This window comes from Helianthus annuus, chromosome 13 (genome assembly GCF_002127325.2).
Source record: "Helianthus annuus cultivar XRQ/B chromosome 13, HanXRQr2.0-SUNRISE, whole genome shotgun sequence".
In the NCBI taxonomy this organism is placed as follows: Eukaryota; Viridiplantae; Streptophyta; class Magnoliopsida; order Asterales; family Asteraceae; genus Helianthus; species Helianthus annuus.
In genome coordinates this window covers 80,438,034-80,454,878 of record NC_035445.2, presented here as the reverse complement: position 1 = coordinate 80,454,878, position 16,845 = coordinate 80,438,034, and the positions used below count along the sequence as shown (strand labels likewise).

The window sequence follows — 16,845 nt, the reverse complement described above, 5'->3', positions numbered from 1 at the left end:
CAAATCATTTTGTGTCGGTCGTGTTCAGGTCAATGTACGATAATTAACAACATTATTAATAGTAATACTAAGAAAAACGTTATTTTGGATAAAGAAAACTTCGTAGATCAATAGCTATTAACTTCAATCATCTAGTTTAGGTCCTATAACCTTCAAGAAGTTTTTATATAACATGGAACAACAAGTAACGTGCATCAGTGCATGTATGAACAAGAGTTAATAGGAATGCATATTGCCTTTCAAAAAAAAAAAAAAAAAATGGAATGCAGATTGATAAGATGAAAGGATGACTCATGAGATGTACAAAGGACCGACGAGTCATGACAAACTGACTGTTATCTTTCTGTGACCACATGGTACATGTTTTTTTTATAGAGCCTGTTTAGACCATGTGTAGTGGTTAAGTCAAATAATGCTCTCACTATGAGGCGTTTTGCGACACGTGACAGTCCAGTTAGCATGGAGTATTATTGCAAAAGTGGCGTAGTGGGAATAATGCCCAATAACGCCCATGCAATCATTTCACAATTATTTTTTTTTTAATTTAAAACATAAAAATCTTCATTAATTTAAAATAAAAATTACACTACTTGAAATAAAAAAAAACCCCGGAAAAAACAGAAAATAAAAAAACCGAAAAAAAATAAAGTTAAAAAAAAAGAAGATGATCTAGAGTCCATATTTTTCTCGAATTTTTTGGCGATGCATTTGCGCAAGGATCAACGCGTCGCCTTGGAGGTGGTCGATCGGTTTGGACAAAAACTCAATGTCCTTTTCCATTTGCCTCGCCTCTTGCATCTCGTTAAACTTTTTGGTTTCGGCCACTCGTTCTTTCATAATCTCATAACGTTGGTGGCCGAGGTCGCGAATGTCTTGGAGACGACGGTTCATCTCCTCGAAATCTTCCTTCAACTCGAGATCGGAAGACGACTCCACCGTTTTTTTCCCGGTTCGCTTATCCTTTCTTCTACTGGGCGGTCGGGTCACTCTTCTTCAAGTTCCTCGTCAACGTCCACCACCTCATTTAGATCGACATTGCGGGCATCCGATGTCGGTGTTTCAGGGTCAACGGAGGATGATGTTTTTGACCGTTTAGCCCGACGTCTACTACTAGACGTCATGGTACCTAGTAGCGCCCACTTTGGACTTTTTCGTAGTAGATCCCAACACTTATAGTACGAGAAAGGGCATTTCGTTTTCTCGAACTCGTCCAAAGTCTTCGTTAAAACCCCGACGTCCTTCACCGCTCGGGCGATTATCGTAGTTACGTTGGTACACTTTTTGGAAGGCATGACACTTGTTGTTGATGTCGGTCCATTTGCTAGAAATGGAATCTTTGTCCTGATGTTCGCCTTGACCCCACGTGCTATAAAAGAGTGCACGGACCCTATCCCAAAAAACGGGGCCTGTTTGAAAGTTTGCTACAAATTGAAAAAATAAATTTAAAAATATAAGTTGTATGTTAAAAATAAAAGTAAAAAAAAATATAAAAGTTACCAATTTCGTGCTCCTCCGAAACGTCGAGCCACGCCCGAGTCAACGTGAATTCTTCGTCCTTCGTCAATTTAAGGGGAGTATTTTTACGTCGAGGTTCGTCCTTTTCCTTCTTCTTATGCGACCTTCTGCCGCGTTTCGATTTGTCTGGCACCGGTTCGGGTTGCGTCTCCGGCACGAAATCGACATCGGGTTCGGCTTGTTGTTGTGAAGGTTGCGACCCGCCGGCTTGACCATAGCCGAAGGTGGGAGGCACGAACGAAGTGGCGCCACTCAAGTAAGCCGCGTACGTTAACACGCTCGGGTCCATGTCTTGAAGGTTATACGGGTATTGCGGTTGGGTTGTGTTCGGGTTCATGGGTCTTGCGGGGACACCAAAGGGGGGTCGGAATGGATGCATATTTGTATAAAATATAGAAGAAGTAGTAGAGAAAGTGTGAGTTTTTTATAAGGAAGAAGTGGGTATTATTTATATAGTGGGTAAATTTTGGATTTAAAAAAAATAAAAATATTAAACAATTTACCGTTGGCAACGGTCATATCTCTCGCCCCTATGCAAATTCAGCGTTTTATTTAAAACGCTAATTTGATTTTTTTTCAAAAAAAAAAAAAACGCCAAACAACGCCTAGTGTAGGGGGGGGGCGTTTTTGAGCGTTTTTTTGAATTTAAAAAAAAAACGCCCCACTACGGGTGGTCTTACAATTGTTCGCATTTAAATTTCATCTCCATTTATATAATTTGATAAAAAATACATTTTCTTTCAATAATTATGTTTATTTTTAAAAAATCTGTTATATTTAACTCTTTATCTTTATCTTACTCATGTACACTTATTTTTTTATTTTTTCTTTATTACACACTCACAATAAAATTACGAGGACTTGGAATATAAGCCTCTAAATATAGAGGTGTATTTTATTATCTCTAAAATTTCTCTATTATATAGGTTTCATTGTAGTGTTGTTTTTGTTGTTTCCTATATTTCTTCCCTATATTATATAGATTGTATTAATATAGAGGCTCCAATGTGGATACTCTAAGATTGTTTTTTTTTTTTTTTTTGTATATTTATGTATGCGTAACGTTAAAACAAGTTTCTATATGTAAGGGCAGGATATGGGAAAAATGGTCAAGAGTGAAAATGGTGAGAACGATTTCGATGTTGACATGTGAGACTGATGCTAACCCGCACAAAGGGAATATTGCCAAAAAGCTTATACACATGCAAGTCACATGTATCCTCCGCCAGCTTTTTTAAATTCTCGTAACTTTTTTGTATGTGATCATTTAAAAAGAATTACACCATAAAATCGAGTGTTTTATTATCTTTCCAACGAGAATATTATTGCGATACTTTTGAAAACAAAACAAAATGACATGAAGTGGGTTTTCAATATTTACAAAAATATCACCACATCAATCTCAGCCACAAATCACAAAGATATTTATGAATGAAAATCATTCGAACAGTTTTCACACTTTTATCTCTTTTCTCTATAACCTAATACTCTATATTATGGGTGGCAAAATGGGTGTGTTGGGCAAGTTTGGCTAATGGGTTAAGATAAGTTTGTGTTAAGGTGAATTTGCGTTAGGATAGGTTTATTCAGAAAAAAGTCAGGATGTGTTCGTGTTAAAATAGGTTTAGGTCAAGATGGGTTTCAGTTATGATAGGCTAAAACTAAAAGAAAACAAAAAATAACAAAAATATTCAAAAAAAAAAAAAACCTTAAAAAAATCTAAAAAACAAAAAAATATATAAAAAAAATCAAAAACCCTAAAAAAAATTTAAAAAATGAAAAAACCAAAAAATTCGAAACAATTCAAAAAATTCTAAAAAATAAAAAATTCAAATAAAATTCTAAAATTCTAAAAAATAAAAAAATATAAAAAAATCAAAGAAATTCAAAAAAAATCTATAAAACTAAAAAAATCTAAAAAAATTTGAAAACTCAAAATTTAAAAAAATTAAAATTTCTAAAAAATCAAAAGTCAAAAAATTCTAAAAAAATTTAAAAATTTAAAAAACTTAAAAAATTCTAAAAAGTTGTTTTGAATTTTTTGATTTTTACATTTTTATATACTTTTTTAGTTTTTAGATTTTTTTAGATTTTTAGGTTTTTTTATTTTTATTTTTTTTATAATATTTTCATTTTTAGAATTCTTTTAGATTTTTTGATTTTTTTTTAATTTTTCAGTTTTTTTAAGATTTGTCTTGACTTTTTTAGATTTTTTTGATTTTTTTTGTAATTTCTTTGTTTTTTTTTTTTGAATTTTTGTTAGATTTTTAATATTTTTTAGAATTTGTTGATTTTTTTTATTTTTTAGATTTTTTTATTTTTAGATTTTTTTTTTGTTTTTTGGATTTTTTAGAATTTTTTTATTTTTATGTGATTTTTGAGTTTTTTGTTATATATATTTTTCTTAATATGGATCGATCCCGTTGGTGATCTATCCATTTAAAATTATTTGAGCTTTTTTACTTAATTTAGTGATTTTAACTCATTTTGACCCGCTTAGGTTTTATGTCATACCTATATGCTCATTTTTTTTATTCAGCACTTCACAACTTATCCTAACCTAGTGATTAATTTTGTTTGACTCATCTTAACCCATCTTTATTTTTAAAATAGCTAATCAACTCAAAATGAAATGGATATTTGTTTTGTCAGACCTACTCTATATGTATATGAATTATGTGAAATCACTTCGCTTATCTATTTATTGTTCTTATATATTATCAAGAAATCTTTAATTGAGCGTCTAATTTTCTGTTATCTAATTCATATTTGTACATATGCTATACACGGAATTTGTTAGGTTATTTTATTAGTTATTATAAAGATAGAACTTTGTCTGACGATTATTGATATACATGTAACCAACAATTTAACTGAAATAATTAAGTTATTTTATAGTTATAATGATAGAACTTTGTCTGGTGATTATTGATATAGATGTAACATGATGTGTGAGTTTTCTTAATAAAAAAGTATTTTGTGAAAAATGCTTTTTACATCAAAGTGATGCTTTTTATATCCTATCTTTCCTGCAGACAAGAAGGAAAGACAGTTTCGGTTGTCAAACAAACTTCCCACTTCTGGTTCCAAAAATTCCAAAGTAGCCCCTCTAGTTTGGATGCAAATACAAATAAACCCATATATTAGTCATAAGGAATGTTGAATACTTAGAGAATTCACGTCTCCATCAAATTCTGTAAGAGACTAGTCCATCTTATAGATAATGGTTATGAGAGATTGTGAGTAAAGGAATGAGAAAATATTACTGTTCATCTGTAAATATGAAAAAACACTGTTCACACTTATAAATTTTTAATATTTTTAAAAAGTGGTTTTGAGTAGAGCCTGTAGAAGAGAGAGGAAAATGTAATGATAAAGGTATAAAAAATATTATGTAATTGAAATGAGAGATTTGTAGTGTAATTATAGAGACGAAGATAGTGGATAAGATGCGAATACTCTTAGGGGCTGTTTGATAGCCTCTTAATGACCATTCAGATGCTACCTCTTAATGGTTTAAAACCTCTGAATGAATAAGAGGTAACCTCAAGTCTGAATGGTTAAGAGGTAACCTCTGAATGGTAAATCATCACATGTCACATTCTTCTACCTTCTCATTGGTAAAATTCTTAATGGTTCCATTAAGAGGTAGCCTCTTAATGACCATTCAGAGGCTACCAAACAGCCCCTTAGACTATTAAAGTGGTATTTGATTTTTTATTTCTGTTTTTTGAACGATTCTTTTATTCTCTGTAGGACTTCAACCCAAAGCTCTCAATTCCAAGATGTTTAAAGGCTTTGCTTTTGACAAGAACCACCATCTCATTAATATTTTTAAAATTTTATTATTAAACTGCTACATATTCTTTGAGTTTTTTCCTAAATAGGTGTAGGTGAAAAAAATATTTACCAAAATAGGTGATTTGAAAAATATTTACCAAAATGGGTGTTTTTCTTTATTTTCTTTCTTTTACTAATTATATTATAAATCTTCTTTTTTAGTTTAATCAAACTATTATCACTTTTATACTCTTTTTTTTTAATCAACTCATTATATTTTTAAATATAATATATATATACATATATAATTTATTAAAAAGAATTCTTATTTTATGATCGAACCATGTTAAAACAAATTGAAATTGTTGAGAAAGACCTCTCACCTACTTTTTTTTTTATTTATTTTTCTGAGGTAATATTAATTTCATTTACTATTTGGTTAGTGTAAATAATTAACAATTCAATACTCTTGTTAATTTTTATTTGATAGAATTAATAATGAAGAGAGAAAACTTTATATTTGAATTATTTAACTTATGTAAATATAAAGGAAATAAAAGAAAAACCTTAAAAAAGGAAAAAAAAAAAAAAGAAAAGAGATATAATAAGTTAGTTAAAAGTAAAATAAAAACCATTTTGAGTTGTTTGAAAAAAACGTGATATTGAATAAAAAACAAAATCAAAAAACACAATATATTTGTTTAAATTAATAAAACAAATAAAAATACTCATTTTGGTAAATATTTTTTCTAAATCACCTAGTTTGGTAAATATTTTTTCCCACCACTATCATTTTGGAAAAAAAAAACTTAAAAAACACCTATTTTAGTAAATATTTTTCAAATCACCCATTTTAGTAAATATTTTTTTCCACCACCATCCTTTTGGGAAAAAACTCCATATTCTTTTGCAGCTCAATCAATGCCAGACACGCAGATAATTTTTGCACAAAACTTAAGTCATTTTTTTTTTGTAAAAGTATAACCACTTTTACGCCAATCAGACATTTTTGCAAAATTACTACCATATTTGTCACTTGCCAAATATTGCACGTGTCATGCTGTTATTGGTTTTTCTTGTAACAGAAATATGTATATAATTGTTAAATTAAATCAATAACTTAGCTTTATAAAGTTATATATAGTTAAATATTTATTCTTAGTTTCTCTGGTTTTAATTTCACTTGATCCATGCAACTTGTTTCTAAATGTACTTCATCTCTCACAAAACTTAGAAAGAAGATTCATTATTAAAAATATATTTTTATATAGGTGATACGTTCAGTAAAGAAAGTATGTTATGTGTAACTAAGGGTATAAGGAGTGGTTAAACACTTTAAAGTGGCAAACCAAAAAACCGATCAATCAGAGTGTGCCATGTCAATTAGGCAAAAGTGTTTAAACTTTGCTGAAAATTGTTGGCAGTGGTTTAAACACTTGCTGAGTGGCAAACTTTTTTTTATTTTTATGTATTTTTATATTTAAGATAAAATGGAAAAAACATAAACTTTTTAAAAATAAAAATAAAGCATTACATTTTAATTAAAAATAAACAATTACATCTTAAATAAAAATAAAACATTACATTTTTAATAAAATCTAACTTAAAAAAAAACTAAAAATCACAAGGCCATCCATATTTTTTTGCGATCTCACGTTTTCTAGCGAGTGCGGCTTCCAACATCTTCGGGTTAAGGTCGTCGGTAGGCCGATTATACCACTCAAAGTCCTTCTCGTACATTGTTTGTCGCAACGCCTCTCGTTGCTCATCCGCCAAGGTCAAATATTTTTCTTCTCGTACACGTTTAATTTCCATTATCTCTTTTTTCATGGCCTTGTACTCTTCGAATTTGCTTGTTATATCTCTTGGATCTTCGTTTTTTGAAGACGGCCCTTTGTCCTTTTTCTCCTTTCTCGTTTGTCGTCTTGGTGGTGGTGGTGAAGGATCCTCGTTTATGTCGGGAATAGTGAATCCGCTTGAGATTTCGACATTCGGTGATCCTCGGGCATAATTTCCCGAATCCGAAGACTTTCTTTTTAGACCCGAACCGGAGCTTTCTTCATTCAACAAAGGTACCGGCGACCACTTTTGACTTGTTCTAACAACCTCCCAAGCCGCAACATGAGCGAACTCAATATTTTCTTTGCTTTTGTAATCCTTTAACGCTTGTTTCATTACATATGCGTCGTCACTCCCGCTAGGACGTAAACGATCCTATAAACCGTATAAAAAAATAAACCATATAAAAAAATTACCGTATAAAAAAAATAAACCGTATAAAAAAATAAACCGTATAAAAAAATAAACCGTATAAAAAAATAAACCGTATTAAAAAAATAAACCGTATAAAAAAATAAACCGTATAAAAAAATTACCGCTTGATGATATAGACCGTTGAATGTGTTAATTTTTGTTTGCATCGTCACCCATTTTGATCGAACTTGGTGGTGGGTTCGATTATTTCCGACGACCGTTTCGTTAAAGTGGTTTAGAACTTTCTTCCAAAAGCTATCCTTCTTTTGTTGTTTGCCTTTTCTTTTATTCAAAGTGCAATGAACAAAAGCCTTTGCCAACGCCTCTTCTTGTCTAGGCGACCAATTTTCCCGTTTGGCTTTTGCTTTTTTTTCCGGTTCATCCGCAACATCTTCATCATCCGCAACATCTTCATCAATATCATCTAACTCATGTTCTTGTGTTTCCGGCACGAACTCCTCATCGGCGTCATCTTGTTCGTCTTGGGTTGGCGATTGTGACATTGGGTTTTGAAAAGCAAACGGGTCAAAAGCATTTTGCGCTTCTTGGGAGTAATCATAATAACCGGCTTGAGTCATCCTCGGACCGTATTGCATCCAATTTTGGGTGGGTTGGGTATCATAACCGAAAGGTTGATGCATGGGTTGGTTAAAATAAAATGGAGGTTGGGTGTGACTCGCAAACCCAAGTTGCGGATTAAACGGGACACTACTACCACCCGAACCACGTTTATCTTGAGGCTTCGACTTTGAACCGGACCCTACCATTTTCTTCTTGCCTTCACCCTTCTTTGAGCCTTCCATATTTTTCAAAGTGTAGAATAGATTGAAAGAGTATAGAGAGAAAGGTGTATTTTTTATAAAATGTGTGAGTGGTATGTATATAGGGTGAAAAAAAATTTAAAAAACAATTTTTTTTTTACATCAAACGGTAATATTACCGTTATAGGGGTAATAAATATGGCAGCCCTCTTCTTTCTCGCTTCGGTAATCCATCACCGCATTTAATCTTTTGCCGCGACCTATGTTGGTCGGCGGCGGTGTTTGCCGTGCGGCAAACGTCTTTGCCGCTTGATTGCCGCACCCACACCGTATCCCCTAAACCCTTATGAGTTATGATCATTGTGGTCTCAACCAACTAAACCCCACCAGATAACCCTAGTTAACTTTGGTCTGACCCTGCTAAACTCAAATCAATCAAAACAATTATCCCTAATCAAGATCTTAATCAAAGTTTGGACCTTTTTGTTCCTAGTTAAAAAGACTTGTTGACTTCCACCTACATAATCACTTTTCCTCTATGTCTCACGATATATTCACACCTCTCACGATATTTTGATTAAAAAGAAATAAAAATAGCAATCTAGTCACAGCTGATGACAGAGAATAAATAAATTCATATTATATGAGTTCTTTGTTAAAACCAGTTTAAAAAGGGAAAAAGGGTTTGCTTCCTTTAAGATCTTTGTTGTTATGCTGGCTTCTGAAGATACAACAGAGTTTCTTCAGATCCGAAGAAAAAGGTAATATATTAATATTTAATATTAATAATAAATATATTAATAATAATATTAAACCACACACACTCACACACTGACTGTGTGTAAAACTAGTACTGGTGGTTCAATATTTATTTATAGATAGATACACACATACATGAAACATGATACATACATAAAGCTTGGACTTTTTGTAGTGATCCAAAAGAGTCCTAGAGAGAGAGAAGTAAAGGGAAAAGAGGAGAGAGAAAAGAAAAGCATCAAACTGAATCTTTTTCTTGTGAAATCTTTGTTGTTTGTGGGTTTGAAACTTTGAATGCCATCAGTTTCTTGACTCTGGTTATCAAGATTTTGACCAAGAAATCCTTTAAATTTTCTGGGTATTTTTCCTTTGATCTCTATACGCAAAAGGGTATCATAAAGTCGAAGCTTTTTGTAATAAAAAAGATATGATTTGAAGAAGATAATGAGAGGCTCAGTTGATGCAATCTTTAGGGTTTATCCAGAATTCTTTGGATTTAATTGAAGCTTTTTTTAAGAGGTACGAGACATAATTGATACTTCCAGCTTTAATTAAACTGAATTTATTGTATGCTGTTTGATTGCTACATTTATCAGTTATGAAAAATCACACGAACTGAAGAGTTGGTTTTTCATATTTATATACCCATCAAAGTTTCAGATCATTTGGAGAAACAAACAAAATATAAACAATATGATTACGTTTATGGATTCAAAAGAGAAACTACAAGATACTGAAAGATGCTTAGATTCACAGTTATGGCATGCCTGTGCCGGCAGCATGATCCAAATGCCGCCGGTAAACTCAAAAGTTTATTATTTCCCACAAGGTCACGCCGAACATGCCGCCGATGTTGTCGAATTCCGGGACCGGAGGATTCCGGCGTGGGTCCCATGTCGGGTGGTTACAGTTAAGTTCATGGCTGATGTGGATACCGATGAGGTTTACGCCAGAATCCGGTTGGTTCCGGTGACCGGATCCGGTGAGTTTGGTTCTTTTGAAGATGAAGATTCGGGTTTGAACCGATCATCGGACGGTCAGGTGGGTTCGGTTAAACCGACGTCGTTTGCAAAGACGTTAACGCAATCGGATGCGAATAACGGGGGCGGGTTCTCGGTACCGCGGTATTGCGCGGAGACGATATTTCCGCGGCTGGATTACTCCGCGGACCCGCCCGTGCAGACGATTTTAGCGAAAGACGTGCACGGCGAAACGTGGAAGTTTCGGCATATTTATAGAGGGACGCCGCGGCGGCATTTGCTTACAACCGGATGGAGTACGTTTGTGAATCATAAGAAGCTTGTCGCGGGGGATTCGATTGTGTTTTTGAGGGCAGAGAATGGGGATCTTTGTGTCGGGATTCGAAGGGCGAAAAGAGGGGTTGGAGGGGGGCAGGAGACGTCGTCCGGATGGAATCCGGGTGGGGGTAATTGTGTCGTTCCGTATGGCGGGTATTCCTCGTTTATACGAAACAGTAACAGTGGTGGTGCGGGTGGGAATTCGATGGAAAAGGTGAAAGTGGAACCTGGTTTGGTGGTTCAAGCGGTTAAACATGCGACGAGTGGACAGGCGTTTGAGGTTGTGTTCTATCCGAGAGCTAGCACGCCGGAGTTTTGTGTGAAGGCGTCGCTTGTGAAGAATGCAATGCAGATTCGGTGGTCGCCTGGGATGAGGTTTAAGATGCCGTTTGAAACCGAGGATTCTTCGCGAATTAGTTGGTTCATGGGGACTATTTCTTCGGTTCAAGTTGCTGACCCGATTCGTTGGCCCGATTCACCCTGGAGACTCTTGCAGGTACCGTTTGAACCCGACTTCGTTTTTTTTCAGCATGTTTATGAGCATATTCAGGGCCAGTCCGTAGATTGATTTCGGATACCCACCCTATACAATTAGTAAAAACGAGCCCTTAAAATAAAAATAATTGTTTAAATAGGGTTGTTTAGGAGCCGAGCCGAGCCAAGGCTAGCTTGGGTTGGGCTTGTAGCCTAACCAGGCTAGCTCGGCTCAACTCGAAATTTTAAACCAAGCTGAATTTTGAGCTTGGGCTCGGCTCGTTTATAAATCGAGCGAACTCGGCTTGGCTTGCTTTGTTTCGAGTTTAAGTATAAATTCAACTAATTAACATGTTTCCGTTACATTTTTTGATAAACTGAAATTCAGGTAACATGGGACGAGCCCGATTTGCTCCAAAACGTGAAGCGAGTCAACCCGTGGCTTGTAGAACTAGTGTCGACAATGCCTGCGATTCATATGTCGCCTTTCTCACCACCCCGAAAGAAATGTAGACCATCTCAACACCCAGATTACCCGATGGAATCCCAAATCCCTATTCCCGCATTGTGCGGTCCCCACACGCATCTCTTCGGTGGGCCCACCACCGGCCCGTTCGGTTACCAACTCCCGGAGAATTTGAACGTCCATCATCCTGCTAGCATGCAGGGAGCCAGGCACACACGTTATGGTTTATCTCTTTCAGATATCCAACTCAATTCGGGTTTTTACCCTAACCCCATGAAACCCTCCCACTCCAGCCCGTCCGTCAATAAACCGGCCCAATCCGAGCCCGTTTCATGTCTGTTATCCATCGGGAACGCAACCACATCCTCGAAAGAACCAGAAACCCCTAAGGCATCCCGGTTTGTACTCTTCGGTCAGCCAATTCTTACCGAGCAACAAATCTCTCAAACTGGGAGTGTCTCAGGGTCCGGGTCAGGGTCAGGGTTGGGCCGAGAATCGGACCTGAACCTAGAGACGGGTCATTGTAAGGTTTTCATGGAATCAGAAGATGTAGGTCGAACCCTCGATCTCTCTTTGCTCGATTCTTATGAAGAACTATGCGCGAAACTAGCTAACATGTTCAAGACCGAAAACTCGATAATGCTGAACCGTGTTCAATATTGGGATGCAACGGGAACACTAAAGCGGATCGGGGACGAACCATTTGGGTAAGATCAACATTCTCATTTCACTTTGCAAATTCGATTATGCGCGTAAACCGTAAACTCATTTGGTTCTTTTTTTTTTTTTTTGTATGCAGCGAGTTCATGAAGACTGCAAGACGGTTAACGATTCTAACGGATTCCAGCGGCGATAACAACGTTCTGGCTGTGGATTCTTAGAGTTTATTTACTAAACATTGTACAGCAGCTACGAATTTGGTTTTGGTTTTGGTTTTGGTTTACATATGTTTTGGTTTTAAAGTTGTGGCAAGTTGAATGAAACTCTAGTATTTATATTTGAATTAACCTTATATCATAAGTGTGAATAAATTTAAAGTCAATGACTATGAAGGCTTCTGTCAGTGTTACAAGCTTGAAAAAAGGTTTTAGAAAAAATTAAAAAAGAAGTGGGTATTTCGTGCACGCTTGGAGAAAGCAAGAAAAGGCCAAAAAGGAATTTCATAGTAATAAATAAGTAGTCTGAGAAATTGACTACTAATTCTAAATTAATATCTATTAATAAAGCCCTGGAAATGAATAGTGATTCTGCGTCGTGGTTTGTTCCTATTTACCTATTTGGCCGGTCATCCCCTCTTCAGACGCGTGTCTTCAATCTTTTAACCCCCTTATATGCCGCAGAGAGAAAAATGGATAAGAGAGAGGGGCGGTGACCACCGGTGACCAGAGGGTCACCACCGTCACACCACCACAACGATCACCATCGGGTGTCTCTCTGCTGTGGGGTTTTCTGAGAGTGTGGAAAGACATGGTTGTTGATCTATAAAACTTGGAGCTGGCCGGAAAGACAGTGCGGTGGGATGGTTCGTTTCTCGGCTATTGGACACAAGGCGTCGCTCTACTATGTCTCCCTGTCGGCGACCGATGACCCACCCACCACCAGAGAACCGCCGCCGCTCGACCGTTTGGTTCGTTCACTCTTTCATACTTATTTCTGTATTCATGTGAGAAAATCACAAAATTTGCTATTTGGGGTTTCTTGATCTTGCAAACAAGAAATTGGGTTTGCTTAGGTTCTCTTCTTTGTAAGTGAAATATTGAGTTTGTTTTGGATTGGCGTTGAATCTTCAATTTGGGGGTAATATTTACCGCCATTATCGAAAATTTTAGGATCCGTGAACCACATAGACTGTATACAGATAAAATGATCTTCAGTTATACTCTATTAATAGAGTAATACAAATGAACGGTGGTTTTGGTCTTGGTTTGTTCTGATTGACCTATTTTGGTCGTCATCCTCCCTTGAGATGCGTGTCTTCCAGCGTACACCTTACCCATATTTAAGAAGAACGAGGGGCGGTTACCAGAGGGTCACCACCGGCGGATTCTGGCAGTCTTGGTGGTGGCGAGTTTCAACATAAAACCTTAGCCGACGTTTTAGGCGATGGGGGCTGGCATTCTTGCGAGGTTTCGGCCTTTTGTCTACCAGACAATGATGCTGGCTTGCTACATGGCATGGCAACTCCGTTGCAACCGTAGCGCCAGTGAGCGGGTTCGATAATGATGATCTTTTCGGATCTGAGTCGATTGGTGTTCGTGATTTCGTTTTTTGTTTGCTTAGATTTCCGAGATTGATTGATTAAACGATTGTGTTGGTAGTGGTGGTGGAGTTGGAACTGTATGATGAAGGTTGAGTTGGTGGTGGTCAAATATTTTGGTGTCCTAATTGTGTTGGTAGAGGTGGTGGAGTTGGATGTGTTGGTAGTGGTGGTGGTGGAGTTGTAGCTGTATAATGTACGGGTTATATTGATGGTGATGGTGGAACCGTTTGATGATATTCGTGGCAATCGTTTCCTTCGTATTAACGGCTGATTGACCGCATCGCGGAGCGCGGGCGAAAAAAAATCTTGCTTACATCTTTGGTGTTAGATGGTGCCGGTGGTGGTCGGCCTTGTGTTGAGGTCGCTGACACCACCTCTATCTGTCAATGTGTGGTCGGGGATCTGTGTCATGGCTGCGTAACTCGGCAAAAACCTTATTGCTGGTGCACGGTGTCGATTAAATCTTTATCTAACTCATCAAATTTTTGGTGGATATGGTTGGCTTGGGTTTGTCGTTCGTATCACCTTATATATGTCTTATGGCTGTCATGAATTCATACATATGACTCTAAATTGGATGTTGAAGTTGTCTTGGCATGGCAGGTATGGATTTTGTTTTGTTTTTTTTTTTTTTTTGTGCTTTCTGTACTTTGAGAACATGAACATTGTACCAGAGAAAATTGAATAGGCCGTGATGATAATGATATATAAGAAAAACCGTCTATCTTTGTTGTTTTGGCGTGGCAAGGCAAAAGATCAAATACAAATAATCTTAACATACTAAACATACAAATTGAAGGAAAACCCAAAAAGACAAGGTGGCATTTTTGTAATTACCACCAACTATCAAAGTTACAACCAAAAATACCTAAAAAAACACAATTTTTTTTAACATTTTTTATTAAAAAATCGCTACATTTCGTTAGCAAAAAAAAAAAAAAAAAAAAAAATTTTTTGGTTGCTACTAAAAGTAGCGATTTTTTAATAAAAATGTTAAAAAAATAAAATAAAATAATTTGTGTGTTTTTTTTTTTTTTTAGATTTTTTTAGGTTTTTTGGGGGGTTTAGTTTTTAGCATTTTAGCTTGGGTGGGGGGGGGGTTAGGTTTTTTTAGGTTTTTGGGGGTGGGGGGGGGGTTAGGTTTTTTTAGGTTTTTGGGGGGTGGGGGGGTGGGGGTTTAGGTTTTTTTTTGGGGGTGGGGGGAGTGGTTAGGTTTTTTTAGGTATATTTGTAGAGTAACCTTGATAGTTATTAATAATTACAAAAATGCCACCTTGTCTTTTTGAGTTTTCCTTCAATTTGTATGTTTAGTATGTTAAGATTATTTGTATAAGAACTTTACCCGGCGTGGCAATCCGACGATTTGCAGCCACGATGAGGTAGTATATCTGAGCCTACGAATACCCATCTAACCAAATCAGATGTATTCATATTGGAAGTTCATTGTCGATGATATTGTTGTTGGTGCTTCTCTTTAAGAGATTATTTGGGTTTGTTTCTTTCTATCAGTTTTGTTGCTTTATGTTATAGAGACTTTTGAGGTTTTTGTTATGGTTATGTTGAATTAATCAGTTTAACGTGTTTTAGTTAGTGTATTTAGTTGTCGACGTTTTGGTGCAAGTTGTATGGACATTACCTTAGATGCTTTGAAAACATAATGAACATGAACATTTTAACAGAGAAGAAAATTGAATGGGCCATGATGAGATAAGAAAAATCATCTATCCACGTTGTTATGGCGTGGCAATCTGATGATTTGCAGCCACAATGAGGTGGTATATCTGCGCCTACGAACACAAATCTAACCAAACCTGATGTGTTCATATTGGAAGTTTACTTTTGATGATGTTGTTGGTGCTTCTCTTCAAGAGATTGATTTGGAATTTGAAATTTTCTTTCTAACTGTTGATTTTTAATCCTATCATAAGAGAACTCAGAACAGTGACTTCTTGACGTGACAGTTTAATTGAATTTGTGATGACTTTTTCAAACTTTCTCCAAAATTTTAGGTGCAAGCTACAAATCCGAAGAAATGTTGTGTTCGACCTAAATATTGTGTTCGGCCTAGCTCTGGGTATGTGTTTCCTAACTTTACCTGCAATGTCAAATGTTTCTTTTGTATGCCTTTTGTTTTTATAAGAAAAACCCAACACCGTTTTACTATTGTAAATGAATTTTTTACTGCAGGTTTGTTTTTTTTTTATGGGATTTGCACCGGTTTGATAATGGATAGTTCAGGTGGGTAATTAGTGTTAGTGGTTTGATATTGGTCACTTTTAGAACTATTTTGTGTCTGCTTTAATAGAATTATAGAATATTTGGTTCTTTTTAAAAAAGTTATCTTGCTGAAATTTACAATGTGTACAAATCTGTCAAGTTGAGGAAACCAAGCGTGAGTTGCTTCAGCAATTATGGGCAAGTCTTATGATAATAGACCCTACATGTTGAATAATGCACATCAGGTGATTGTTTAATGAATACATCATCTTGTATGTTTTGCACAAATCTATTTTTTAAATCACATGATCTCCATCAGACTCTTGGTAAATAGGGGGAAAAACTCATACACCATTACAATGGATTCTCTCTAATTCAAAATTTTATAGAACGCTAAAGTATTATGTCCGTTGCTTTTGTGTTAAAAATAAATTATTTTTTTTGGTTTTAATAAAATCACCAAGTCAATCACATGATGACATACTCCATTTTTGTTTAATCCACTGAGGGAGCCAATGATATCCATAACAGACCATAGCTTTAGTTGACCTGATGGACTTCATTTGTGTAGGACACAAATTCAGTTAAACTTTTGGAAGGTAAATAAATTTCTCTTTTAACAAGATTTGCTTATTCGATTTAGTGTTTTAGAGCTCAAATTTTCGATCAAAGGAGTTGTCCATCGACCAGTAGACGAGTTTTGTAGCTCTTCTCCAGGCATGAATGCCTGTCCAAGTTGAGACGTTCATTTAGCTTTTTCCATCATTACCTAATTTAAAATTTCGTTATGCTTTATGTTGTAATAGGTTTTTGTATATCATATGGGTTAAAGTTTTGATACTTGCATATTGAGGTTTTTGTGTAGTTAAACTTAAATGACAGTAGCTTTTTACTTTTGTTGAATTTAGCGTCTCCTTTTTTGTTTGCAAGACTCTTATCATCAGCCGTTCTTACATGATTTTCAAGATAACCCTTTCCGAATCACTATTTTAGCTAAAATTCAAGCAAACAGAGACCATTCGAGTAATTTACACCCGTGAACTGCGACTCCCTATTTAATTA

The 16,845-nt window shown here is 35.6% G+C and overlaps 1 protein-coding gene and 1 long non-coding RNA gene across 2 annotated transcripts; both read left to right on the top strand.

Moving 5' to 3' along the window:
* The first annotated feature begins 8,970 nt into the window (after nucleotides 1-8,970).
* Nucleotides 8,971-12,323, top strand: LOC110913015 (auxin response factor 18). Its single transcript, XM_022157870.2, has 4 exons — nucleotides 8,971-9,070; nucleotides 9,244-10,862; nucleotides 11,229-12,013; nucleotides 12,106-12,323. Exons 2-4 carry the CDS (start codon nucleotides 9,762-9,764, stop codon nucleotides 12,185-12,187), a joined length of 1,968 nt encoding a protein of 655 aa, XP_022013562.1. The 5' UTR covers nucleotides 8,971-9,070; nucleotides 9,244-9,761; the 3' UTR covers nucleotides 12,188-12,323.
* Nucleotides 12,324-12,576: 253 nt separating this feature from the next.
* Nucleotides 12,577-15,971, top strand: LOC110913014. Its single transcript, XR_002578330.2, has 3 exons — nucleotides 12,577-14,169; nucleotides 15,576-15,640; nucleotides 15,754-15,971. It is a non-coding gene; the product is annotated as an uncharacterized LOC110913014 (long non-coding RNA).
* The last annotated feature ends 874 nt before the right edge of the window (nucleotides 15,972-16,845 follow it).

Coding starts and splice junctions, on each gene's coding strand:
- LOC110913015 (XM_022157870.2), top strand. CDS start 9,762: ATGATTACGTTTATGGATTCAAAAGAGAAACTACAAGATACTGAAAGA. Junction 10,863..11,228: donor CACCCTGGAGACTCTTGCAG/GTACCGTTTGAA, acceptor ACTGAAATTCAG/GTAACATGGGACGAGCCCGA. Junction 12,014..12,105: donor ATCGGGGACGAACCATTTGG/GTAAGATCAACA, acceptor TTTTGTATGCAG/CGAGTTCATGAAGACTGCAA.